General features: G+C 43.2%; 2 protein-coding genes across 7 annotated transcripts; one reads left to right on the top strand and one right to left on the bottom strand.

The window, feature by feature from the left end:
• Positions 1–202: 202 nt before the first annotated feature.
• On the bottom strand, positions 203–16280 carry LOC132821965 (E3 ubiquitin-protein ligase TRIM11-like). The gene is made up of 6 exons (XM_060834993.1): positions 15710–16280; positions 14237–14332; positions 12543–12776; positions 10107–10129; positions 7311–7441; positions 203–2333 (listed from the first exon to the last, which is right to left on the bottom strand). Exons 1-6 carry the CDS (start codon positions 16262–16264, stop codon positions 1795–1797), a joined length of 1578 nt encoding a protein of 525 aa, XP_060690976.1. The 5' UTR covers positions 16265–16280; the 3' UTR covers positions 203–1794.
• LOC132821966 (BEN domain-containing protein 5-like) lies at positions 15921–26019 on the top strand. Of its 6 annotated transcripts, none has more exons than XM_060834996.1 (10): positions 16581–16681; positions 16884–17014; positions 17115–17237; positions 17326–17394; positions 17524–17766; positions 17844–18001; positions 18154–18514; positions 18626–18783; positions 19855–20080; positions 25747–26019. In XM_060834996.1, the coding sequence occupies exons 5-10, from the start codon at positions 17529–17531 to the stop codon at positions 25896–25898; spliced, it is 1293 nt and encodes a 430-aa protein (XP_060690979.1). In that variant the 5' UTR covers positions 16581–16681; positions 16884–17014; positions 17115–17237; positions 17326–17394; positions 17524–17528; the 3' UTR covers positions 25899–26019. The 6 variants fall into 6 exon arrangements, with proteins under 6 accessions (XP_060690982.1, XP_060690979.1, XP_060690983.1 ...); XM_060834997.1 differs by having other exon boundaries at positions 16588–16732; XM_060835000.1 differs by having other exon boundaries at positions 16585–17014; positions 18157–18514.

The following is a 26019-nucleotide window of genomic DNA, read 5'->3' as shown; positions in this document are numbered from 1 at the left end:
TGCTGGCAAGGTAAGGGTTTGACTAACCTCAGTGGTCATGTTTCTAGTTATAGAATGGGTAGAGAGCCACGAGAGAACTGGCAGAGCCCCCAGCCCCCACGAGATTAGCAATTACCCCATGATTACTTTTCACATCGATCATACAGCAATGCGCTGCAAATGATTGACTAAAACAAATTTATTTTTTTTTAAAAATCACAATTATAGAAAAACGAAAGTATACACCATGTACACAACAATATCACAGATATCAGACACATTCAAGGCTCTTATTCAGAATGAATTTCTTACATAGACTGATAAAGGTCAAGACTTGTTGACTTCTTCGCATGTGGTTCTACATTCTGTGCTGGTCACGAGAGTTCAAGCTGTTCACGTATATATCACTCGGCTGGTAATGTATAACCTTTTATGGCAACATCCTTTCATATCACAGATAGTAAACCATGCACATTAATCTATTTCTCTTCAAGATGAGCGACTTTTGATGGGTTTGATGCAAGAATTAATTCGTCTTCAAGTTCAGATGTGAGACACTGGACAGTAGTGAGAATTATTTCTGTGTGTTTTTGAAATCTAACAAGGATGCCTACTATTTATTACCTTGGAACCTATAGTTTGAATCATAGAGACCAATTTGATGTATGCATTCAGAGTTTTAACGTACGTGGAACATTGCTTAAGAGAGACAGAAAGATGTGGTGCTACAGATTTGTCTTGGAATCATCAGGACAGAAACAAGAATGCCACAGTTTCCTACTAACAAAGTGCTGTGCTAAATAAGGTTCTACTTATCAAACACAGTTGAGCAAGACTGTGTATGGATTTTAGTGTCACTGGAATGCCAGGAAAATAAGCCACAGATTGGTGATTGGTTGTTTGAATCAAACAGCATGTTCCTTTTGCTGCTCATAACAGGCAGAGAACAGATCATACTCAACCAGCCTGCATTTACAAAGCTTGAAAATAAAACGAGTTAGAAACAGGTGATTGGCCTGCAGGTGCTGAACAATCCCAACTGCACTAATAGTTATACTAACAGCCAATGATGATAATCAATTGAGCTCATCTTGTGGCTTGTTAGAAGTGACAAATATTCATACACAGGGCCTGTGCTCTACAGACATATTGTTCAAGCCTCGAGCCTTCTATCAAATTATCTGGGGGAATAAGGAATCAATGCTTTCTCATGGCAACGCTCAACCACGTTACACCATTTCTCCAATAATATAAATTGCAGCTATCATTTGAAATTTGGCTTTGTTCGATGTGCTGATGAGACTTCTGTAATAGCAAATTAGTGCTTCACATTCAATCTCTCAAAGAACTTGGCAATGAGCCCATTCTAATCAGACACACTGACAAATATGCAAGCTGCAGCTTTTTTTTTGCAATTAATCTTTATTTCCAGATTTTATTTCTTTCTCTCCTATAGGAGTTCGATTTTCACCAATCCATTCACTTCAAATTCAGGAACATATTGACCAATATTAAATTACACATGAAGATATTAAATAAATACATGCACCCTGATTTGAAGCAAGACAGATACAGATTATGCCTGACTGGCCCTTTTAGGAGGATTGAAGTTTAGTAGAATAGCATGTAAACCACTAGAACCAAACCAGATTTGGACATGCCTGGGCTGAAGGATCGATCACATCGTCAATAGGAACAGCATGAGGAAAACCAACTTTTTGCAATATTGTAGGTTCAAATTTTTGTGACGAAGGCAATTTTGACAGAGAAACCGAACACAATGGTGGAATGCAGTGTATATCAGAGTTTTAACAATCACTTCAGAACAGACAGGGACAGGGTCACTCCCATTCGGACCCGCAGGGCTGGGTAGAGAGGCTCAGTGAATCTTCCATTGAAGGTGTGCAACAAGGTGAGTTCACTCCCTGGCACACTGTAGAAGGAGATTATCCCACCTTCAAAATTGATATACACTCCAACTGTGGAGGGTTTCTCTGCCTTCACTGCAATTCTCCTGCCGTTGTGTAGACCTGATAGGGCATCTGGCCCAGAGTGGATGCACCATGATTTATCATTAAACCCCAGCAGACAGTCATTACCCTCTCCTTTCCTGTTGATACTCTTGTAGCACACTCCAATGCTCCAGGCCCCGTCACCATCCTTCACCTGGATCTCCCAGTAAGACTGGCCATAACTCACACCCTTAGCACCAAGGATCTGGGGCCACCGGTCAAAGATTTGTGTACTTTTCGGAAACACCTGGATGTAATTCGACGCCGACACTGTTTTATTGTTGTCTGTCAGAACGAGGTATGGGTTTGCTGTGTCTGGATCGAGAGTTGGTGATTGGCCATCTGTCAGTGAAAGAAGATGGTGAGGGTAAATGACTTGCTCACTTCCTGCAGAATCTCCACCCTTTTATGCATTTCACTTTCTTCAAACACTCCATTTCCAAATCCTTGGCTTATTGGTGGCACACTCACCTTGGCAGTCAGGTTAGAAGGTCAAGTCCACCCCGAGGGACTTGAACACAAATTCCAGACTGACATACAGTGCAGTACCAACAGTGTTCAGCACCAACACAGTGTGCACTGTTGGAAGAGGCATCATTTGATGAAATGTTAAATGAATAACCCATTCTCCCACTCAGGTGGGCACAAATTAAAAACTGGGACAACTTAAAAAGTAAGGGAGTTCTCCCCACTTGATGGCCAATAGTTTTTCTTTAACTAACATTCGCATGTAAATCAAGCAGCCATATTTTCTCATTAAGGAAGACTGTGCTGTGTTACAGAGAGAAGACATGGGAATCTCACTCGGCAAGGTGCTTATGGGGGCAAACAGCTAGCTGTGAAGGACTGAACAGCCTACTAACATGCTGAAACCATCCCATGACTATAACCATTACCAAAATTCAGAAGTATTATCTCGTTATCAGGCAGTTTTGGACATGATGACAGAAGTACAAGATTACTTTCCTTTCCTGCAAGATTTCTAATAAATCAGAATACTGCCTGGAGGACAAAAACTGGCTAGTGTGACTCAAGACTTGGAATTAGATTAGATTCCCTACAGTGTGGAAACAGGCCCTTCGGCCCAACAAGTCCACACCGACCCTCCAAAGATTAACCCACCCAGACCCATTTCCCTGTGACTAATGCACCTAACAGTATGGGGCAATTTAGCATGGGCAATTCACCTGGTCTGTACATATTTGGACTGTGGGAGGAAACCCACGCAGACACGGGGAGAATGTCTGTGTGGAGTTTGCACAGTCGCCCGAGGCTGGAATCGAACCCGGGTCCCTGGTGCTGTGAGGCAGCAGTGCTAAGCACTGAGCCACCATGCCATTCTGGCATAACTAGTTAATTTTTTATTAATGATCAATTCCTGAATTATTAATAAACGTTTTTAATTTAGTAGATTAATAAACATATTTAATAAATTGATTCCTGAACTATTTCAGTCCAGCAGCACCTGTTTTATATATGCTAATCAGATGTAAATGAATTTAGCAGCCAGCCAATTGTGATTGTAACTCGAGGTGTTTGTGTGGGATGAAGGCTCCCCAAGCTTCCCACGAGACCAACACTCAGGTAGGAACATGTGAATGAGAACCAGGAGTAGGCCATTCAGTGCCTTGAGTCTGCTCCGTAAGAACACAGGTGATCTCAATGCGACCTTAAGTCCATTTTCCCACCTACTCTCCCACAACCCTGGTCTTTAGTCATTTGTCAAAAACCTATCTACCTCTGTCTTTAAAAAAAAAATCAATGGGCCTGACTTCATCGCTCTCTGGGAAAGAACACTCCAATGACTCTCATTCCACAGAGAAAAAAATTCTTCACACCTTGGTCTTAAAACAGGAGGCCTCCTATTTTATACTTCCTAAATATTTTTTCAAATTTTATTTTTTAATTAATCTGGGACCAGGACCCAGGAGAGGCCAAAGTCCACTGTATTTTGTTTCCATTTTCCTATTTCTGTACGGAATCCAGAGCAGTCATAGAAAGCTTAACTTCAACCTACCCAGACTCCATCCTCTCCTCCCACCTACACCTGCAATTCCTCTGATGCCCCGCACCACGTTGACAATTTCCAGTTCCCTAGCCCTAACTGTCTCCTGTTCACCATGGATGTCTAATCCCTCTTTCCCTCCATTCCCCATCAGGATGGCTGAACAATCCTCATCCATCACCACTCTCCTCCACCTGGCTGAACTTATTCTCTCTGAATAATTTCTCTTTTAATTAATCTCGCTTCTGCCAAGTCAAAAGGAGTGGCTATGGGCTCTCACGTGGGTCCCAGTTATACCAGCCTCTTTACGGGGTATGTAGAATGATCCTTGTTTCAATCTTACACTAGCTCCCTCCCACAACTCTCTCCTTGTTACATCAGCTGGTTCAGTGCTGCTTCACGCTCCCATCTGGACCTTGAAAACTTCATTCATTTTGCCTCCAATTTCCACTCCTCTACAATATTCACATTGTCCATTTCTGACATTGTCCATTTCTGACATTTCCCTTCGTCTACTTGACCTTTCTGTCTACATTTCAGGGAATAAACTATCTACTGCCATCCACTACAAAGCCACTGTCTCCCATAGCTCCTTTCACTACACTCCTCACACCCCATGTCCTGCATTCTCTCAGTCACCTACATTGCATCTGTTCAGATGATGCCAACTTCCAAAACAATGCTGCTGAGAGGATTGGCTTCTTCCATAACTGTGGTTTCCCACCCACTGTGGTTAACAGGGCCTTCAACCCCATCTGACCTATCACCCTTATCCCTGCCCATCACTCAAAAACATGATTGGGTTCCCCTTGTCCTCACTTTGCATCCCACCAGTGTCCGCATTCAAAGGATCATTCTCCGCCATTTCAGATAGTTCCAGAACAATCCCACCAAACATACCTCCCTTCCCCCGGTCTGTACTTCACAGGGATCATTCCCCCTGAGACTCCCTAGTCAATTCCACAATCTCCACCTCCCCTCTCATGCACTTTCCCAGTAACTGCAGAAGGTGCAACACCTGCCCTTTCACCTCCTGCCTGCTCACCATCTTTCCAGGTGAAGCAGCATTTCACCTGTAATCTTGAATATTGTATTTGCTACACCAAAAGTGGCCTACTCTACATTGGAGAAACCAAATGGAGACAGGGTGACCACTCCAGTCTGTGCACAAGCATGACTTTCCCATAGTTGGTCATTTTTACACGGCTTCCTACTCACGTCTGTCTCTGGCATGCAGCAGTGCTCCAGTGAATCACAGCGCAAACTGGAAGAACAACATCTCACCTTCAGGCGAGGCACTTTACAGCCTGTGGGACTTCATATGGAGTTCAACACCTTCAAATCGTGAACCATTTCTTCCTTTTCTTTGAGCTTGTTATCATGTCCTCTTCCCCCAGTCCTAGTGTCTGTCCTTTCAAGATTAGAGTGGTGCTGGAAAAGCACAGCAGGTCAGGCAGCAACCGAGGAGCAGGAAAATTGATGTTTCAGGCAACAGCCCTTCATGCTCCATTCCTGATGAAGGGTTTTTGCCCGAAATGTCGATTTTCCTGCTCCTTGGATGCTGCCGGACCTGCTGTGCTTTTCCAGCATCACTCTAATCTAGACTCTGGTTTCCAGCATCTGCAGCCCTTGTTTTTACCTTGTTGATTCTGTCCTTTCAAGTCTGGCAGGAGACACACCAATGTTCTGCAATTCTTACATTCCAATCACTTAATCTGAACTATTGACACCTTTTCTCAACCAGCACTCTACACCCATTATTTCACCTCCTCTAAACTATTGCATAAATGCTGTCCCCTCCACACTTCACTTCAGCTCTGAAGAAGAACCACCTAGACTCTGAACATTAGCTTGCTTTCTGTCCATGGATGCTGTCTGATCCACTGGGATCGCCAGCATTTGTTGTTTTCAGTAGATTCCAACGTCTGCAGTAATTTGCTCCTTCAACTTCTGTCCCTTACAACTGTCCTCAGCTAATCACGGGGGGGGGGGGGGGGCACCACTTTTTCAGGGTTGACAGTAATTAAACTACACAGTTCACACACACTCCATTCTCACCTTGCCTGACCACTAGCATCGACATTGGGTGAGTGTTTGGAGGCCTCTTTCTACAATGATGATCATAAAACTACTTGTTTTTACTAACATTCATTACACGTGATAAAAGACCAGTGTTAGCTTGATTCCCGTGAAACAAGATCTCCCAGCATGTGCGCATTTCCAGTCTCTCACAATGTGATAATAGTCATACAGTATCAAAACAGACCTTTCAGTCCAACTCATCCATGCTGACCAGATATCCCAATCTGGCCTAGTCCCATTTTCCTGCATTTGGCCCATATCCCTCTGAACATCTCAAATTCCAATTCAGATGCCTTTTAAATGATGTAATTATACCCACCTCCACCACTTCCTCTGACAGCTTGTTCCATACACACACCACTCTCTGGGTGAAAAAGTTAAATCTGTCCCCCTCAACTTAAATCTATGTTCTTTAGTTTTTGACTTCCCCCATCCAAGGTAAAATACCTTGGCTATTCACCCTATCCACACCCCTCATGATTTTATAAACCTCTGTACGGTCATTCCTGTATTTGTATACGCGAAATCTGTTATCCACAGCACTTCTATTTCACTAGGAACATCCAAAACTTTCACTTTTCTGTCAAAAGATATGTCAGGGCAAAATAACCATTTTTCTTGAGTTAATTTCAATAGTCATGATAAATCCTCAAATCTGTCCACAGTCAATTAACAAATTGAAATTTTCATGCCCAAAATAGTGACAACCAGAGAAAGCCTAGATTTTTGAAGCATGTCAGATGATCTCATTGAAATCTACAAAATATTTAAATCGAGTGTAGAGCGTTTCCCTTGGTTGAGGAGCCTGGAACGGAGGTCATAAAATTTAAAAAAAACCATTTGGGACCAAGATGAGGAGAAATTTCTTTCCACACAGGGCAGTGAATCTCTGGAATTCTCTATCCCAGAGGGCTGTGGAAGTACAGTGTTTGAGTATGTTAGTGGGAAAGTATCCAATTATCAGTGGTGCAATGGGTTAGGGTAATAGTATGGGTAGAAGATACCAAAGTGTTTGATCAGCCATCAGCATTAAGTAGCAGAGCAGACTCAATGGGTCAAATGGCCTACTCCTGTTCCTATGATCCAATAACTTCTGACACAGAGCCACTTGGTGGTCACAACTATATATGACAGCTGAAATACAGCAGCACAACTGAACAGGAACCAATGGGCAAATATTTATAAAACAGGAGGCATGACTTTTAAAAAGTGGACTGTTGTAGCGTACTTACAGAGTTTGACCATTATCTGTCTGCTCCTCTGCTCCTCACTTCCCTCAACTGAACATTTTATATGGTCTTTCACTTGCACGCTATTCAAAGAATAAGGCATCGACTCGAGTGGCAGCGAGATATCCTTCAAGCTGGAAACATATGTAGATTAAATGAGAATAAGACATGTGAAATAATACATTGTGATTTCTCAATAAGCATTTAAGCAGCAAAGTGCAAAACTTCCATGAAGGTGCAACAGTTAATTATATCAAACCTACAGCTCAGCGAGCAAACCTACACCCTACACAGTTAATTAAATTAAACAGGCCCTTCTAAGGTTCAGTTTTAAGAAAGGTCATCCATTCTGGTGAAATCACATACTCAGGTTCAAAAACTGTCTGTTCTGCTGATGTTAAGACCAGCTTCATCAGGTTTAACATGAGGATCATGTCTCAACCAATCCAATCAACATGCTCATGCTGAGAAACATACCCAGTCGGATCGTGGCTATTCATGCGGAGTGAATATTATTCACAAATCCTGAATATAATGAGCACTATTGCTATATCATGTACAGACCTACCTGTCACAGTGAAATGTCTCACCATTTCATGTGACTAATTATCCATTTAGGGGAGACACCTGTTCTGGAAGCAAATATAGAAGCTACTTGAAACCAGCACAGTGCCAAAAATAGAAATCTGACAAGTAGGTGTCTTATTTTGTAATATTGCATGAAGGGCTAACATTGGCCAGGTCACCACAAGAACTCCTCACTCTTCTTCAATTAGCACAGTGGGATCTTTCTATTCCCTGGAACATGGTGGCAAGAAAGTAGAGCTTGTAGCCTTCCCAGCCTTACATTAGGTGACTGAAAATGAAAAACAGATTATATTGCTTTTGACCTACTTTGAATTCGGACTGACTGACTGACTTGGGTAACATGTACCCTCTGTGCTCTCTTGCATTCCCTTACATCCATAAGACCAGAGAGGGGCTGTGTCCCTGGGACTCTGCAAAATGGGAATGTGGTTGCCCTGTTGCAGCAATCATTTGTGACATTAGTTCAGTCAAAGTAGACAAGGTCAGTGTCATGACATTCACTGTGATTCTCAAACATTTATAATATACTCAAAAAACAACAACAGTGAACCTTTATCCACTTCTTCTCTTGGGACATTCACTGATATCCTCAAAGACAAATATCTCAAACACACTCCCACCACCTGTAACTAACACATACACACTGAACTCCCTGTAACATTATACTCCAGCAAGGAAAAGATCTGCCTCTAACCATCTTTCTCCAGCCTCAGTTCATAGAGAACTGAATAACAAATGTCATACATGCAGATCCACCTGAGCACAACCACAGAGACAACAAAAAGGCAAACAAACCATACATATGGGATTAGGAGCAGGTCACTTGGCCTCTCAACCATTCAATATGACAAAGCTGTTTACACTCGGAGACAATGACAGAAACAGACCCTACAGCCCAAATAGTCCACACCAACCACAATCCCAAACTAAACGAGTCCCACCTACCTGCATTTGGCCCATATCCCTCTAAACTTTTCCTATTCGTGTACTTATCCAAATGCCTTTTAAATGTCGTAACTGTATCTGGATCCACCACTTCCTCTGGAAGTTCATCCTGCACATGAAAAAAAATTGCCCCTTGTGTCTTTTTAAAAATCTTCCTCCTCTTGCCTTAAAAATATGCCTTCTAGTCATGAAAACCCCCACCCCGGGGTAAGGACATCTGCCATTCACCTTAGCTATGCCCCTCATGATTTTATAAACCTCTATAAGGCCACCCCTCAATCTCCCACTCTCCAGGGAAAAACGTCCTGGCCTATCCAGCCTCTCCTTGTAACACAAAGCTTCAACATTCTGGCAAATCTTTTCTGAACTCTCTTAATAATATCCTTCCTGTAACAGGACAGCCAGAACTGGGAAGAGTACTCCAGAAGAGACCTCACCAATATCCTGTACAACCTCAATATGACGTCCCAACTCCCACACTCAAAGGTCTGAGCAATGAACACAAGCGTGCTAAAAGCCTTCTTAATCACCCTGTCTACATTTGACACAACCTTCAAAGAATCATGTACCTGAATTCCTAGGTCTCTGTTGTATAACAAATCCCAAGGCCCTACTTTTAATTGTACAAGTCCTCCCCTCGTTTATTTTACCAAAAAACAATACCTCACATTTATCCAAATTACACTCCATCTGTCATTTGTCCCATTCACTGCACTTGTATTTAATACAAAGGTCTAACAATCTTATAGTGAACTGTAGTGACCATTACAGATCACTAGTATCAAACAGACCTAGGTTGCACACACTGGGCCTGTTTATTTGGACTTGCTCAGACAGCCGAGCACAAATCAGCACAAAATAAAATCATATTTCAACAAGCCACGCAGCACTGCAACTGGCTGTGTTAGTGCAATCTTTGAACTGACCGATGTAAAATAGTATAAGACCAGAACAAAAATAAGGCCGATGCTGAAACTTTGAAACAAAATACTCAGTGGGTTCAGCAGCATCTGCAAACAGAGATACTGATCAAAGGTGAATCAAATAGGAGTTTCCTTCAGAACAGAAGACAGAGCAAGAGGGTTTTATGCCACTGAGGTGGGGTGGGGTGGAGTGGATGGGGGAAAGTAAGGTCAAAGGGAGTGTCAGGGATCAGATAGAGGGATGAGATTTTAAACTGCAAAGAACAACTTAGTAGAGTATAAAACAGCTGGTCTGGTGATGTCTTTCGGTTTGGCTGAATGACATGAGCAGGTTTTTACTTACCGGGCAGTGATGGAGTTAAATTCCTGAAACAAAACAGACAGGGAACACAGTGTAATACAGGACATTAACAGGCTCAATCTTACTGAAAGGCTGGCAGGAAGGGTTACACCCACAAGTGGAACAGCATTACCACACATTTACCTTTAGTGGTTTGGCAACAGAGAGCTTGAATAATGATACAAAAAAAACTTTTTTTTTCCTGTCTTGCACTCATCAGGACATTTCACAAGAAATCTCCAAATCATTTCACAAGAATGCTATTTTAAAGGGAAAGCCAATATTTCTGTTGTATGTGAGGTTAATGCTCATTGGTTGGAAAGTGCCTGAACCCACAGCTATAGAAAAATCAACCCTCTGTACCACCATCCAAACCAATCAGCACTGTCCTCTCAGTGCTGGTGCTCCCCTTCCACTGATATCCTCGTGAATTACCTCTGACGAGCACAAGATGAAAAGCTTTGACAAACATGTCTTTGTTCAGCAATATATTTACCTTTGTTGCATGTTAACATACAGAACTGCCCAGTATTTCACAGAGGTGTATGTCAAGCCCCAATATCAGAGATTAGACAAGGGTGACAGGTAATTTATTCTAGGAGGTAGTTTAAGCAGGTTAAGGCTTTTTAAAGACAGTGAGGTTCAGCCTGTATGAGCTCAGAAACTGAAAGCATTACTGCTATAGGAGTGGGATATAACAAACAACTCAACCACACTTGTCCTGAAGAGAAAACAGCCAAAGGAACAGTGTGCAGGGTGAGGGGGAAAGAGGTGACAAAGTGCCTGCAAGTGTGGTGCATGAGAGGGAGTCTGAAAGGGAAATCGAAAGAAGAAAAAAAAAAGAGGAGAAAGGCAAAGGAAAAAAATGGGGAGAGAGAGAAAGGGAGAGAGAGATGTGGGGTGAGGTGGGGTGGGGGGTGAGAAACTTGGAGTCTGGCATTTAGAGTACTGGCACAACGATGATAGAGCCACAGATAATGAATTCAGCAACAGCTGCCCGAGGTGGAAGTAAGCAACATGGTGAGGGATATGCGGTGTCTGAGACAAAACCAACCATGCTCAGATGGTCACTCTCACTGGCCATGGAAAGAGAATGGATCCACTTTAAAGGAATTCCTTTTAAATGGGGACAGAAGATGACAAAGAGAGCTATCACTGGCCCCGCACATGGAAGCTGAAAAGCAAGCCTGTCTACACCATCCAACTGAGAAAGTTACCCAACAATGACAAGACAAGAGAGCAGATGAAAAACTACTGCACCTAGTACTAATTACATTAATTATACGAACATGAAGTGGAATACTCCTACTCCGAGTCCTTCAGACTTGCTTCACAGTTCAAGGAGATCATGGCTTCTCTGCTTGTGGTCTGAATTCCAATTTTCTGTGTGCACTTCATAACACACAAGTCCCTTTCTCATCATAAATTTATCCAATTGAGGTTTGAATAACAAGACCCAACCTCAACTACCTTTTGGGAAAGAGAATGTCAGACTCCAATAACCCTAAATCCTCATCTGTCTTAAAGGGGAGAATTCCTACTCTTAAAGCATGTTCCCTAGTTTTAGTCTGCGCCACAGAAAATATTCATCAAATAACCACCCTCTTCAGTCCAGGATATTGTGTGTTTCCATAAGAACATCTCTCATTCCTCTAAACTCCACTGGGTAGAAACCCAACCTTTCACATAACCTTTCCTCATCCCAGAAATCAGTCCAATGAATTCTTTCTGAACTGCTTCAAAAACATGAATATCATTTATTTTCAAATGAAGAGGCCAAAACGATGCAGTACTGCAGATATAGTGGAACAGCTCCAATAAAACTTCTCTATTTTCATTTCCCTTGCAACAAATGATGGCATTCCATTTGCAACCTAGAGGGAACTTTGTGGGAAGCTGCTGAGAGTGGGTTTATTCCACACTTACCTGAATTATTCCTGAACAGCACAAGTAGCTCAGCAATTTTAACCAGGCAGTAATACATGCATAGCCCAAGTACCTTCCCTTCAGGACAGGGAGAGGACAAACAGAACAGGACTAACATTTATTTTCTGAGAATGGGTTTCAAAATCAGGTTGGGAGCTGAGCTCGACTGCGAACCACAAGAATTAAACACACCGTTCACACCAACAGTGCAAATGCCTGTCCAAAATGAGTGTAATGTCCTTCATTGACTCCTGCTTCATGACTGACTGCGGTGCACCTGCAAGACCAACACTCCATCAACCACTGTCATTCGGAGGAGGAAAGCTGGGAAAATGGAAGTTTTATGGAGCAAGCTATTGCAAAGGCAGGCACATAGATGATCACTGCCATCAATTATTATGCACAAATAATGTCAACGAAAGGGGCTCAGTTTGTGTGAAATATTATTGATCATTTAGTATATTGAACAGTTTTATAGATTGCAAGTAAAAGCTATATTAACATATTCATCACCTGTATAAACGGGATGTCATCGTACTTTTCTGACAGATTGTTCAGATCCATTAGAGACTTGTCAAATTCTTTGGCTGCATTCTGGACGTTGAGGATCCTTGCATCGATCTCTGCTGTTACTTGGATCTTCTCCTTGTCTAGCTCTTCGAAAGCTTTCCTCTCTTCATCATCAATCTGCCTCCTGAGAGCTTCGTATTTCTCCTCAACATTTATTTCCTTCTCCTTTATTGCTGCCTTTGGTGGCAAGGTTTGAGTAAGTAGATAATACAGGGGCTTTACACAAGGCAGATCTTACGTATTCACTCTTCGTCATCAGTGATGTCAGCTGTACCTCGGGGCTGGTAATCTCTCCTATAGGGAGGAAGGTTGAGAGTTCTAGCCCCACTCCAGAAACTCCAGCTCTGGACTAACAGAGGCAGTACAGTTCTGAGGGAGAGGTGGGCAACATTACGCAGGCTATTTTTTTGGTTGAAGCATTAAACCAAGATCCTATATGTCTCTCCAATGGACAGAAAATATCCACAACACTATTTGATAAAGAGTTGGCAGTGTCCTGGTCAATATTTGCCCCTCCACACTAACATCTCAAGCTGATGACTTGTTCATTGCCTTGTCACTGCAGAAACCCATTGCACCCAAATTCCCTACAGCCAATCACTGTTATAATGTAAAGTGCTTAAGTGTCCAGAGATTATTCAGGGCACTACAGAAATGCAAATCTTTCTATTCTCATATAGTATTTCAATAGTAAGACCATATTATAAAAACAGAGGGAAGGAACGTAATAAATGAACAATTTCATCCCATTTCTGATCCATTCACATTGAAAACATAATTTTTTACCCTCACATCAAAACTGCATATAACATCTGTTGCATTTGATGTTGTGTGAACCTTAAACAGGAGGAATAGGCCTAGGATGGAAAACTTGAAGAGCAAAAACTAGGGCACCACTGATAGTTGTGAACTTTCTCTCAGTTCACCCCCTGGTGTCCCCATTGTTCCCTGTCACTCCATCAACCACACAATGTGCATAGATGATGATTTTGGTCAAAAGGAACTTCCTTGGGTTAACACCATTCATTTAACCAATCAATAAAGATTGCAAATTAACTGGGGTCGAGGGGGTGGGGGGCAGTATAGCTGAGGGTCAGCACATTGAATAATTTGAATAGATGATAGAAGACAATCACTGGATAAGACCGGAAGCTCAGCTGATCTATATCAGCAAAAGGAGGCCAACCAGTCCTTCAAGTTACTTTGCCATTCAATGAGGTCTTTACAGGCAATGACATACATTTAAAGTATAGTCACTATTGTAATAGAGGAAAAGCAACGTTATACTGCCCATAGCAAAATCCAACAAACATCTGTTAATGATCAGATAACGTGTTTTTAGGGGCTGATAGACAGGCAAATATGGGTCAGGACAACAGGAAAAACCCACCCACTCTTTTCTAAAATATTGCCATAGAATCTTAGGCAGAGCTTCAGTTTCAATTATCAACTGAAAGAGATTGCTCCAAGTACTGAATTGGAGTTTCAGCCTGGATTAAATGCTCAAGTCTTCAAAGTGGGACCTCAAACCAGGTGGCAGGCTCAGAGGGGTGAGTGCTACCGACCGAGTAACAGCTGACACCATACGACATTAAGCTTTTCAAAATTTAAATTCATCAACTGGCTAGTTTACTCACCAAAGCATTTTCCTTCTCTTTCTTAACATCTTCGAGAGCAACTTGGGAAACTTTAACTTTTTGCCTGAGTTCCTCCTGTTGATCTCCCAAATTATTCTAACATGAAGCAGCAGAGATAAAATCATTCCAGGTTGTTATATTATTTTTAAATGTATAAATAGTGTACATGATGAATGAAACAAAAATCAACAGACTCAGGTTTTAACATAAGTATTAGTCAACTTTTAATTTTTATTCTATAAATTACAGAGATCTGCATTTTTCATATATTAACTTAAACGTTCATAATTGTATAGTACTTTCTTTTATTCTGCTTTCAATTCAATGATTGTCTGTAACTATGGAGTTACAATTACTTGTTTTATTTATATTAACCCAATTCAATACCAGCTATCATGATGATTATTAATTAACCAAATATTCTTGGATCTAACTGAAAGATCTGCACAACTATCAAAGCTATGCTATACAAATAAAACTCATTGGTACTTGAGGACATAGATGGGCGACCACAGTTTTAGACTAAGACAAAGATTTAAGACAGACATTAAGAAATAAACTTTTTCACTCAGTTGTTTGCCTGTGAAATTCTCTTTCCTATGCTGCAGTGGAGGCTGGGTTATTGGACATTTTTTGAAAAAACGGTGGAGATTCCTGACAATGGAACCAAAGTGAAGAGGGGGAACAGGGAAGAAAATGGATATGGGGTCACAATCAAAGCACTTTTCTCATTGGATTGAGAAGAATGAGAGATTAAAACTTATAGGATTCTTAAGGGGCTTGACAGGGTCAATGCTGACAGGACTCTCATGGGAGAGTCTAGGACCAGAGGGGGAGAATAAAGAGGTTTCAATTTAAAACTGAAATGAGGTGTAGTTTTTCTCTTGAGGGTTGTGTCTTTGGAACTACTTAACACAGAGACCTGTGGGGAGCAGTCACTGTGCAACTTTAAGACTGAGGTAGGCTGATTCTTGATGTGGAGGGGAATCAAAGGTTACAGGGAAAACAGGGGAGAGTTGACATTTTTATTCCTAATGAAGGGCTTTTGCCCGAAACTTCGATTTTGCTGCTCCTTGGATGCTGCCTGAACTGCTGTACTCTTTCAGCACCACTAATCCAGAATGAGGAATGTCAGATCAGCCATGAATCTAGAGAATGATGGCAAGTCTTGAGGGGCCGAAAGGCTGACTCAGTTCGTAATAACAATGTGCTGCATTGTGCAGGCCTCAGGTTATAGGAAGGAAACTGGAAGGGCTTATTTGTAAGATATTTTAATAAATCTGTTCAGACATGCTATGACACCTGCCTGGTGCAGACGCATCTTGTACATGTATTCATGTGCTAATTCTACTGCATTATGTATGAGAGTCCACAGATGACCCGCTGTCAATGAAACTTGGCCAGTTCACAGATGCACACAGACAGAGACAGAGATGCACACAGACACACATACAGAGACACAGACAGACATACCCTCAGCTCCTTCGCTGCTTCACTGATGCTGATTAAGTCGTGGCCCTTGTGGCTTCCTATTAAAGCGCAGAGGCTGCAGACACAGGCAGCATCGTCCTTGCAGTAGATCTCCAGCAGCTTGTGGTGCTGCGCGCACTTGGCCATCGCCATGTCCGCGGTGGGCTCGGTCAGGGGGTGGCCCTTCAGCACCGCGTTCTCCTGGTGCAGCCGGAGGTGCAGGGAGCACATGGACACCTCACACTGCAGGCAGCTCCTCAGGGCCGAGCGCCTCTTCTTGGTGCAGTAGGTGCAGGGCACGACGCCGTGGCGGGGCTCCAGCGCCAGGTAACCGGCCACGATGTTGGCCAGTTGGAAGTTCTTCTCCAGGCGGGGCCTGTCCGCCCAGGCCGCCCGGCACTGCGGGCACGAGTAACCCTCCGCCTCCCTCCATACCGCCTCCAGGCAGCCCCGGCAGAAGCTGTGCTTACAGCTCAGGATCACCGGCTCGGTGTAAACCTCCAGGCACACCTGGCAGGTCAGCTCCTCCTCCAGGGGATCCGACACCTCGGCCGCCATGACGCCGTGCCGGAAGTGGAGCTGGTGGGCGGGGACGGGGGAGCTGGTTGCACCTCTCCGCCCCTCTTGGTGCACCGCCCAAAGAAGCCCCGGCGGCAAACCTGGGCCCCGCGCTTGCGTTCCGCGTGGCAACAAACAGTTTCTCACTCAATTCCCTGAAGATTGTTATAAGAACAAATAACACTCATCACAATACTATCAAATTCACTACATTATGTTAATTATTCTTTTTAATACAAACATGAATGCACGGGCCTTTTTTTTTCCTTGCAACCCAGACAATTTTTGTTGTCCTTTTGTTTGCTGCCTAGACAATTTTTGTTCCCACCCAGAAGGAGAAACCAGTAAAAGTTGTGAATGACACATACTGGTCTGACTCATCTTGTATACCCTCAAAATGGACGACCAGTAGGACCAGTACGCTTACTTCCACCTGTGTTGTTTTTACTGGTTTTTCCCACTGGGCAGGTTTTTGCAGCCCACACAATTTTTTTAAAAAAATCTTAATTTTGTTCACTGTTGTTTCTTTTTATCACTGATGTTGTTGCATTTTCATCATTATTAATTTAATAATTGTTAATCATTTGAAGATAATGTTAATTTATTAATCACTCCACAGCAGAACTGAACACAGAGAGATGGGACTTCTACTAGAAGAACAAACTGGAGAAGTGAAAGGGGCCTAGGGAGGCCAGCAGTCACAGTGAATGTTGCAAACTTGCCCAGTCTTTCAAAAAACTGTGCTCAGCAGTGGGTGTCCACCTTTTATCTTTGTTTGAAGGGTCTATTTTCAAATGAATTAATAAGCACACTCAGAAGTGAAAAACAAAATTTTCTTTTTAAAAAAAAGGTACCTGGAAATTAATACATTGGTTGTACTGCAGCAGACCAGTATACATCCTTCACAAGTTTTACTGGTTTTCCCGCCTGGATGGGCACTTTCCCTTCATTATGTGGAAGTGCTGCATGTAAGGTGTGTTTTAGAAAAGATTTTAAGAAACAGATATATGCTTACTCATATTAGTATGTAAAGGTATTGTTGTGTGCTTGTTTCTATGCAGAACCTGCCCTGGTGCGGTGTTTGAAAATGGCATTCACAAATCAATAGCAGCATTAAGCTCTATGGTCAGGTAAGATTTCCGAAACCAACCGGGGAAACTAAAGGCAGCATTTTTTGCTGGAAATTAAATCTTTTTACAAAGTTAGTTGAAAACAGTCTGCTTTGGATGTAATTTTTGAATGTTTTCCACCTCATTCAGATACAATGGCGGCAGTCGCAAAATTTGCATTTGTCAGATTCCTTGATGACAATGGGGTATCTAGGATTGTGTCCATTCAGGAGGACATCCAAAAGTTTAAGCTCCTGACCCACAATCCCAGCAGGGTATATATGGTTCGATGGATCCAGGCGAGCATTGGCAAGTCAGAAGACTATAACTCTGGTGAATATACGCGGAGCTCCAATGATCCATATTATAAAGCACAGATCATGCTTCTGGCAGGTAAGTGTGATCATCTGAGATAATAGTTGTGTTTGATGATGAGATATTGATTAAATTTTTTGTGATCTCATCTCCAGAGTCCCCTGAAGAGATCAGAGCAGAAAGAGCTAAACATAGACTGCTGAAGTATCCTACCTGGGATAGCAATGTGGAATCAGACAGTGCCAGTGATGGGCCTGGCCCAAGCAGAAACATACAGGGGAAGAGAGCATTGGAGGTCACCGGTGTGACAAGGGTAGGTGCTTAAGCCATTCATTTGGAATTGTTGAGATATGGTCAACAATGCAAACTGCAGAGACACATCTAATAAAGAGTACCACTTGATGTATGGAGCCGTATCTCTCACCCATGCCAAAAAGGTAACCTTCAATTTCTCTTTGTTGGCAGAAGGATAAGAGAGCTCGGACAGAAAGTGCATGGAGAAAACATCTGCAGAGGCTAATAGATGGTTTTAAGACCGAGATGCCCGACTGTGCTCGGGGGAATATGACAGATGCCCTCTCTGTATCAGGAGGGTTTGTGAATGAGATGACCATTCCACCAAGGATGGTTGGACATGACTGGCAGGAAAGGAAACCAGGGCTCATGCAGGTGGAAGCTGAGAACAAAGTCCTCAGGCAGAAGGTGGAGTCCCTAAACAGTGACCTGCAGGAGGCTACAAGAATCATCCGTCGCCTGCAGGAGAGAATGGACCAGCTGCAGGACCTCAACTGTCGACTCCAAGAGCAACTCCTAAACCGCGCGCAGTGTAACTGATCTGTTTGCTGAATATGTGATGGTGTGATTTCATGTTTTAGATTCAAGTCTGGGGAAGCTGAGAATAAGGAGCTAACTTTTTTCTATTTGCTATGTGTTGTAGCACGCCAACCTGCACTGTCCAGACGGGCCGTGAATCTGACGAGACCAGCACTGCCCAGATCAGTGCAGATGAATACGGAGCCTTCACCCACATTCACTGGCACGGACGGAGAGACCAGCGCCTGTGCAGACAATCTCTATATTCCTATCGATGGAATGGTAATTATAGTGTCATACAGAACTGAAACAGACCCTTCAGCCCAACTTGTCCATGCCGACAAGATTTTGAAACGAAACGAGTCCTCCTTGCCTGCATTTAGCCCAGATCCCTCTAAACCTTCCCTATCCATGTACCTGTCCAAATATCTCTTAAATGTAGTAACTCTCTACCATTACGTCTGGCAGCTCATTCTAGACATGAACTCTGTGTAAATATGTTGCCCCTCGGGTCCCTTTAAAATCTTTCCCCTCTCACTGTCCTCTAGTTTTGAGCTCCCCCATTCTAGGGAAAATCACTTGGCTATTCACCTTATCTCTGCGCCTCATGATTTTATAAACCTCAATAAGGTCACCCCTCAACTCCTTGCGTTCCAGTGAAAAAAAGTCCTGCGTTCCAGTGAAAAAAAGTCCCAGCCTACCTCATCTTATAACTCAAACCCTGCAGTCCTGGTGACATCCTGGTAAATCTTTTTTTGCATCCTTTCCAATTTAATAACATCCTTCCTACAGCAGGGTGACCAGAACTGTATGCAGTACTCCAAAACTTGCCTCATCAATGTCCTGTATGGCCGAAACATGATATCTCAATTCCTATACTCGATGCTCTGACCAATGAAGACAACCGTGCCAAACGCCTTCTTCACCACCCTGTCTAACTGCAACTCCACTTTCAAGAAATGGTGTACCTGAACCCCTAGATCTCTCTGGTCGAGAACTTGCCTTCCCAATAACAGTATAAGTTTTGCCCTTGTTTGTCTTAACAAAATGCAACATCTCGCATTTCTCTCAATTAAACTCCATTTGCCATTCCTTGGCCCATTGGCACAGTTGATCTAGATCCTGTTGTGCTTTTAGATGATCAGATTCACTGCCCACTATACCACTAATTATCATCACATTGCACCAAGTAATGGTGCAGCTGTAGTATGGCGGCTGTGATGTTAAAAATTGGACTCTGTCCGCAGTCTTCCGCATCTCATCTTTGTGTATGTAGCCTCTGTATGTTCACAGTGCACTAAACTGCATTATTTCCAGCAGAAAACCGGTGTGTACACTTTTTTTCTGCCACAGGTTCAACTTCAGGGTGGTCTGGAGATTACAGAGCGCCAATGGGAAAATGTTCTGCGATCGAAGACAAACTCGATGTTTGTCAAGACCCTGGCTGCCGCTGTATGGGGCTCGGACGTGCTCCGTAATAGGTCGATTCATGGTAGAGTGTGTGCCCGCTTCATCAACGCGGACACACCTCCGGTACCGAAACCTGCACTTTCTCCTGTTAAACTGAGTGCTGTTAAAGGTAAGCTCAATTGCAAACTGTAATTGCATTTATGTTTACCCTTACATGCCCTTGATACCTAGCCTTCAGGATCCTAAACATCATGCCAGCTTTGAATGTACCATTCACATTGTTGTGCTTAGTTTCCTACACAGATCACTGAGGACTAATGTTTGCAGATCAAAGTTGTCTTTACTCAAACAAACTCAGAGGGAGTTCTGAGGAAGGGTCACTCAACCCAAAGCATTAACTCTGATTTCTGTCTACCTGCTGAGCTTTTCCAACAATTGCTGTTCATGAAACTCAGAGAGAGGGTCTCAAGCTGGCTAAGCAGATCATTCTGTCCAGATCAGTCTGATACACTCAGAAAATTAACAACTTTCATGCTCTAATAAAAGCAAAATACTGGGCGAACCAAGATGGTGGCAATCTAGGAAGATCTCTTTGCAGAGCTCCGCACTGCATCGCGGGCAGGACAAAGCCCTAACCCACCCTACCCAAGTCATTGTGGTATTCTAGGAATCTGAAAAGGTCACAGAGTTCTAGAAAGTTCTAAGAAGTCACTTATCTGCGGGTCATGCCGTCCAGGGATGCCTAAGAAGGAAGCAGGCTCATCTGAGGCTGGGACCACAGCCCAACCCACAGGATCCTCAGATGCTATTTCTGACTTGGCCCTGGTATCGGAACTCACGAAATCTCGCGAGATGCTGGGTAAGCAAATTGGAGAAGCTGGCCCTGATCTCTGTGATGCTTCAGAAAGACGAGCTGCAGCTGGGAGACCTCAGGGAAAAGATCGGACGAGGTCCAACGCAGGGTCACAGTGGTAGAAGCTGAGACTGATTCCTCCAAGGATAGGATCTAGGCCCAGGAGATGCAGGTCCGTGCTTTGCTTGACTGGGTTGATTGATCATGAGAACAGAGGCAGGAGGAAAAATATTTGGATGGTTGGTTTGCCGGAGAGTAAGGAAGGTGAGCAACCAATGGAATTTACTGAGGATTGGCTGCTGAAATTCCTTAACTTGGAGGCTGGAATGGGAGGTCTGAAGATTGAGAGGGCTCATTGGGTCACGGCTTGGAGGCCAGGTCTGGACCAACATCCTTGCCCTATCCTGGTGCCGTTCCACAATTATAAGAGACAAAGCAGAGAATCATGAAAGCTTCCAGAGTCCAGGGGAAGGATCTAAAGGCCTTAGTTTATGAGGGCTGTAGGATCATATTTTTCCAGGACTTCTCCGTGGCGCTAATTCGGAAAAGGAAATCCTGTAGCGCGTCTAAGGCACTGGTAAATGAATCCCTTAATCCTTAAGGATAGTAAGTTTGTGGAGTATTCCTCTAATGAATACAGGGCACTTCTAGACATTAGTTCAGGTTTGGCTAGTTTTTTTGTCTGTTCTTTGGGAAACAGCTAAAGCTTATGCCAGAGGGTTAGTCCATTCCCATTCCACCAGTGGGGAGCGGCAGATGGGTGAACAGCAATGTCTGCCTGAAGCATGGTTGAAGGCAGCTGAGAAGGCTTACTCTGACAGGCCCTTGTTGGCTAAGTGCTTCGGTCTGCATTGAACTCCACGCTCACGCAGACAGGAAAGAAGAAGCTTGCTTTTGCAAGACAAAAGCTTGTTTGAGCATGGTGACAAACCAGGCAAGTGCTTGCCAGGAAAAAGAGTGACCCCCCACCCCGCTCCCCCCAGTCTATTATGTCGATTAGGGAATCTGCTGGAAACCCAACCTGTGATTTTAAAAAGATCAATGCGGCATTTCAGAGATTTTTGCCAGTCTGAAGTTTGTGAGGATGGGCGGGCTAGGATGGAGTCTTTTATCAAGAATTTGGAGCTTCCAGGTGTAACCCCCTGAACAAGAGTTGTTTTCTCAATGCTCCTTATCAGAGCAAGAGGTGCAGGAGGCTGTGTAGCAGCTTCAGAATGGAAAGGAGTCTGGTCCTGATGGATTTCCCAGTGAATTTTATAAGGAATTTACGAGCATATTGTCAGCCCCGATGCTCAACACATTTAATGCTCATACAGTCATGCTCGCCCTCCCCCCAGCTCTAAGAGAGGCCAGTACCTCTCCTGCTTAAAAACTGGAAAGTCCCAGTAGACTGTGCTGCCTGTAGACCCGTTTCACTTTTAAATGTTGATTTTAAAATCTTTTCCAAAACTTGGGTGGCACAGTGGCTCAGTGGTTAGCACTGCTGCCTCATAGCACCAGGACCCTAGGTTCGATTCCAGCCTTAGGCGACTGTCTGTGTGGAGTTTGCACATGCTCCCCGTGTCTGCGTGGGTTTGCTCTGGTTTCCTCCCACAATCCAAAGATGTGCAGATCAGATGAATTGGCCGTGCTAGATAGTATTAGGTGCATTAGTCAGAGGGAAATGGGTCTGGGTAGGTTACTCTTTGGAGGGTCGGTGTGGACTGGTTGGGTTGAAGGGCTTGTTTCCACACTATAAGGAATCTAATCATAAAAAACATCTTGCATTAAGGCTGGAAACTGTGTTGTTGCCTTCTATTATTAAAGAAGACTAGTCGGGATTTATAAAGGGGCACTGTTCCTCCAATAATGTTCGGAAGTTGCTTATTGTAATTTAAGCGATTGGTGATCTCTCTAAATGCAGAGAATGCATTTGACCAGGTCAAGTGGCCGTACCTTTTTTATACTCTAGAGCACTTTGGCTTGGGTGGAACTTTTATAAGGTTCTCTATAGTTATCCTCTCACCGTGGTTCTCACCAATGGTGTGAGATCAAGCAATTTTAATATCTTTAGGGGCGGCCGACAGGACTGTGCCCTTTCACCATGCTTTTTACATTGGTGATCGAGCTGCTGGTGGAGCCCATTTGTAGGGATCCTAATATATTGGCTCCAGAAGTGGGGTCAAAATCATATAAGATTTTGTTGTATGCAGATGACGTCCCTGTCTTTGTGTCAAATCCAGCAGTTTTGGTGTCTCGTCTGATACAATGTAGCAATTCGTTTGGCACCTTTTTGGGTTACAAGATCAGTTTTGCAAAATCAGAGGTTATGCCTATGGGTGGTCTCACGAAAGTTCTAGGTTTTGAGGGCGAATCTCTATTCCCTTTTAATTGGTCACAGGGGGCTTTCTTTATTTGAGCATATTCATTACTCAAGTTTTTGATCAGCTCTTTAAACCTAATTTTGTTCATTTATTTGACAAAATCAAACAAGATCTTCGCAGATGGGAGGTGGTTCCGGTTACTTGGTTAGGTCGGATAGCCCTCATTAAAATGAACATTCTCCCCCATCTATTGTACCCTATGTGAGTGCTCCCCCTGATTTTCACTAGGCAAATGTTCAGGAAACTGAGCGGCTGGTTCAGCTTTTATCTGGCATTGTAAGCAGCCCCTTATTAACTTAGCTAAACTCAAGGACTGGAGGGAGTGGATCTCCTGGACATTAAAAACTATCATCTAAGCTCGCTTTTATCTTATGTGAGTGACTGGGCTTGTAGGGACCCTCTTTCAATATGATTAGATATTGAAACTTCTCGTGCTGTTCCTGGACAAAATGACGACAGTTAAGGAATATTGCCACAACCCAATAGTTATTAAAACTGTTAAAGCATGGAGGGCCGTGTGGCAGATTGCAGGCAATATTGCCAAAACATTTTTTTTTCAGCTATAGTGAGTGTGCCAGGTTTTCAACAGGGATGGTGGACTCTGAGTTTAAATTTGGGCAGCTGAAGGGCTTATGCCCGAACCATCGATTCTCCTGCTCCTTGGATGCTGCCTGACCTGCTGTGCTTTTCCAGTAACACTCTCTCGATACAGCTAGGAGTGTGTCTTGCATGGGTGATTTATTTGAGGGGAACACAATGATGGCATTTGACCAGTTAGCACGGAAATACAAGCTATCTAGCAGGGATCTCCTTTTTTTTTCAAATTAGGGATTTCATTCAAAAAAGGACAACACTTTCAACCGATCTGTACAGATCTGACATAGAGAAGGGGGTGCTCAATGCTAAGAACACGCTTTCTGTCAGCACTCTTTATCATCTGTTTTTTGGGGGGTGGGGGGGGTGAGATTGAACAGCTTTGCAGGGTGTGGGAGAGAGAGTTGGGTGTCGAGATCCCCTCGGAGACATGCAAGCTATTTAGGAGAATGCAAGAAAGATCTCAATTTGCAATCAGACCCATGCTTTACAGTTGAAGATTCTCCACAGAGTCCACTTGACTCCAGATAGTTTATCAAAATTTAAACCAGGAGTATCTTCGACATGTCCCAAGTGCAAAGTGAGTGCGGGCATTCTCACTCATTGTCCCTGGTCCTGCTGCAGGCTCCGAATGTACTGGAGCGCTGTGGTAGGTGCAATAGAGAGGATCTTTGGGACGAGGGAGGAGGTGGACTCGATTTTTCTTCTTCCCTGTAAATGCGCATAAGGAAAAAAACTTTTCAACATCCTTACTTTTTGCACAAGAAAGAATATTCTATTAGATTGGGTGTCTAAAAATCCTTTGAGTTTGTCGGGTTGGCATAAGACAGTTGTCGAGCATATCCCTTTGGATTTTCTTACAAGCAATGGTGCATCATAAGATTGAGAATTTTATGGGCGGCACGGTGGCACAGTGGTTAGCACTGCTGCCTCACAGCGCCTGTAGACCCGGGTTCAATTCCCGACTCAGGCGACTGACTGTGTGGAGTTTGCACGTTCTCCCTGTGTCTGCGTGGGTTTCCTCCGGGTGCTCCGGTTTCCTCCCACAGTCACAAAGATGTGCGGGTCAGGTGAATTGGCCAAGCTAAATTGCCCGTAGTGTTAGGTAAGGGGTAAATGTAGGGGTATGGGTGGGTTGCGCTTCGGCGGGTCGGTGTGTACTTGTTGGGCCGAAGGGCCTGTTTCCACACTGTAAGTCTAATCTAATCTAATAAGACATGGCAGTCCTTTTTCGACTACCTGGACACAGATCTGTTATATAGCTGTAATGATTGGGTTTTAAGAGTTTAATACCAAGAGAGGGGGAACTGCGAATGTATGGATATGTGTAAATTAATGCTCTTGATGGCTGAGAACTACTGTTTTGTCTCATTGAGCTACATTATTATTATTATTATTATTCATTAGTTAGTTGTTATTATTTATTTACATATTTAGTTTTTTGTATATAGATTTGTATGTTTGTACACGAGTGTAGTTTGGTTTTTTTATTGTACTTTCCTTGTACTGTTTTGATTATATTGTTTTGTATTGTTGTAATATTGAAATAAATAAAAATGTATTTTTTAAAAAAAACAAACTACCGCAGATGCTGGAAATCTAAACCAAACAGAGAATAGCTGGAGAAACTCAGTAGGTCTGGTAGTATCTGTGGAGAGAGAAACAGTAAATATTTCAAGTCTGGAATGGCTTCTTCAGACTCTCTGCCGTCATTGTTTTCATTTCATTCCTGTACAATGACCAGAAATCTCTGTCCTTTCTCTTAACCTGTGCACAGAAATCTGTTTAAATTCTCTAGTCTGCTGCCAAGGGCTGATATAGGCTTTGGGGTGTACAAGGTTCCCCTCCAATCATTTCTGATGGTGTTCCAGGTTCACACCTGTCAAAATGTGTCTTATTGTATTAGCTTGTAAGGTGTCATTATATCCCTGTTGTAAACCCTTTCTGTAAAATATTATTTAATTCACACTGCAGTACTATGACTTCATTAATTATATTCCCCCCCCTTTTCTTCCCTATCTTCAGCTTGCTACGGCCACTACCTCAGATCTAAGGGGATGAGTACTGAAGGGGTCTGTAAGGAGCAAGCCCGGGTCCATGGTTATATATCAGAGAAGATCATGGACCTAAACAGAACGAGAAAAAGCAGCCTAGCACAAGAGTCGGTGTCACAGTGAAGAGGAGGGAGGGACTCTGCATTTTTATTAATGTCTTTTTTTTTAAGTGTTGCCATTTTCATAGAGTGGTGTACGCTGTTATGATTTAGATTTCCAATAAAATAGGTTTCAGAATCTTCAA

Source organism: Hemiscyllium ocellatum, chromosome 13 (assembly GCF_020745735.1).
Source record: "Hemiscyllium ocellatum isolate sHemOce1 chromosome 13, sHemOce1.pat.X.cur, whole genome shotgun sequence".
In the NCBI taxonomy this organism is placed as follows: Eukaryota; Metazoa; Chordata; class Chondrichthyes; order Orectolobiformes; family Hemiscylliidae; genus Hemiscyllium; species Hemiscyllium ocellatum.
The sequence above is the reverse complement of the archived record's forward strand: the minus strand, read 5'-3'. Positions and strand labels throughout refer to the sequence as shown.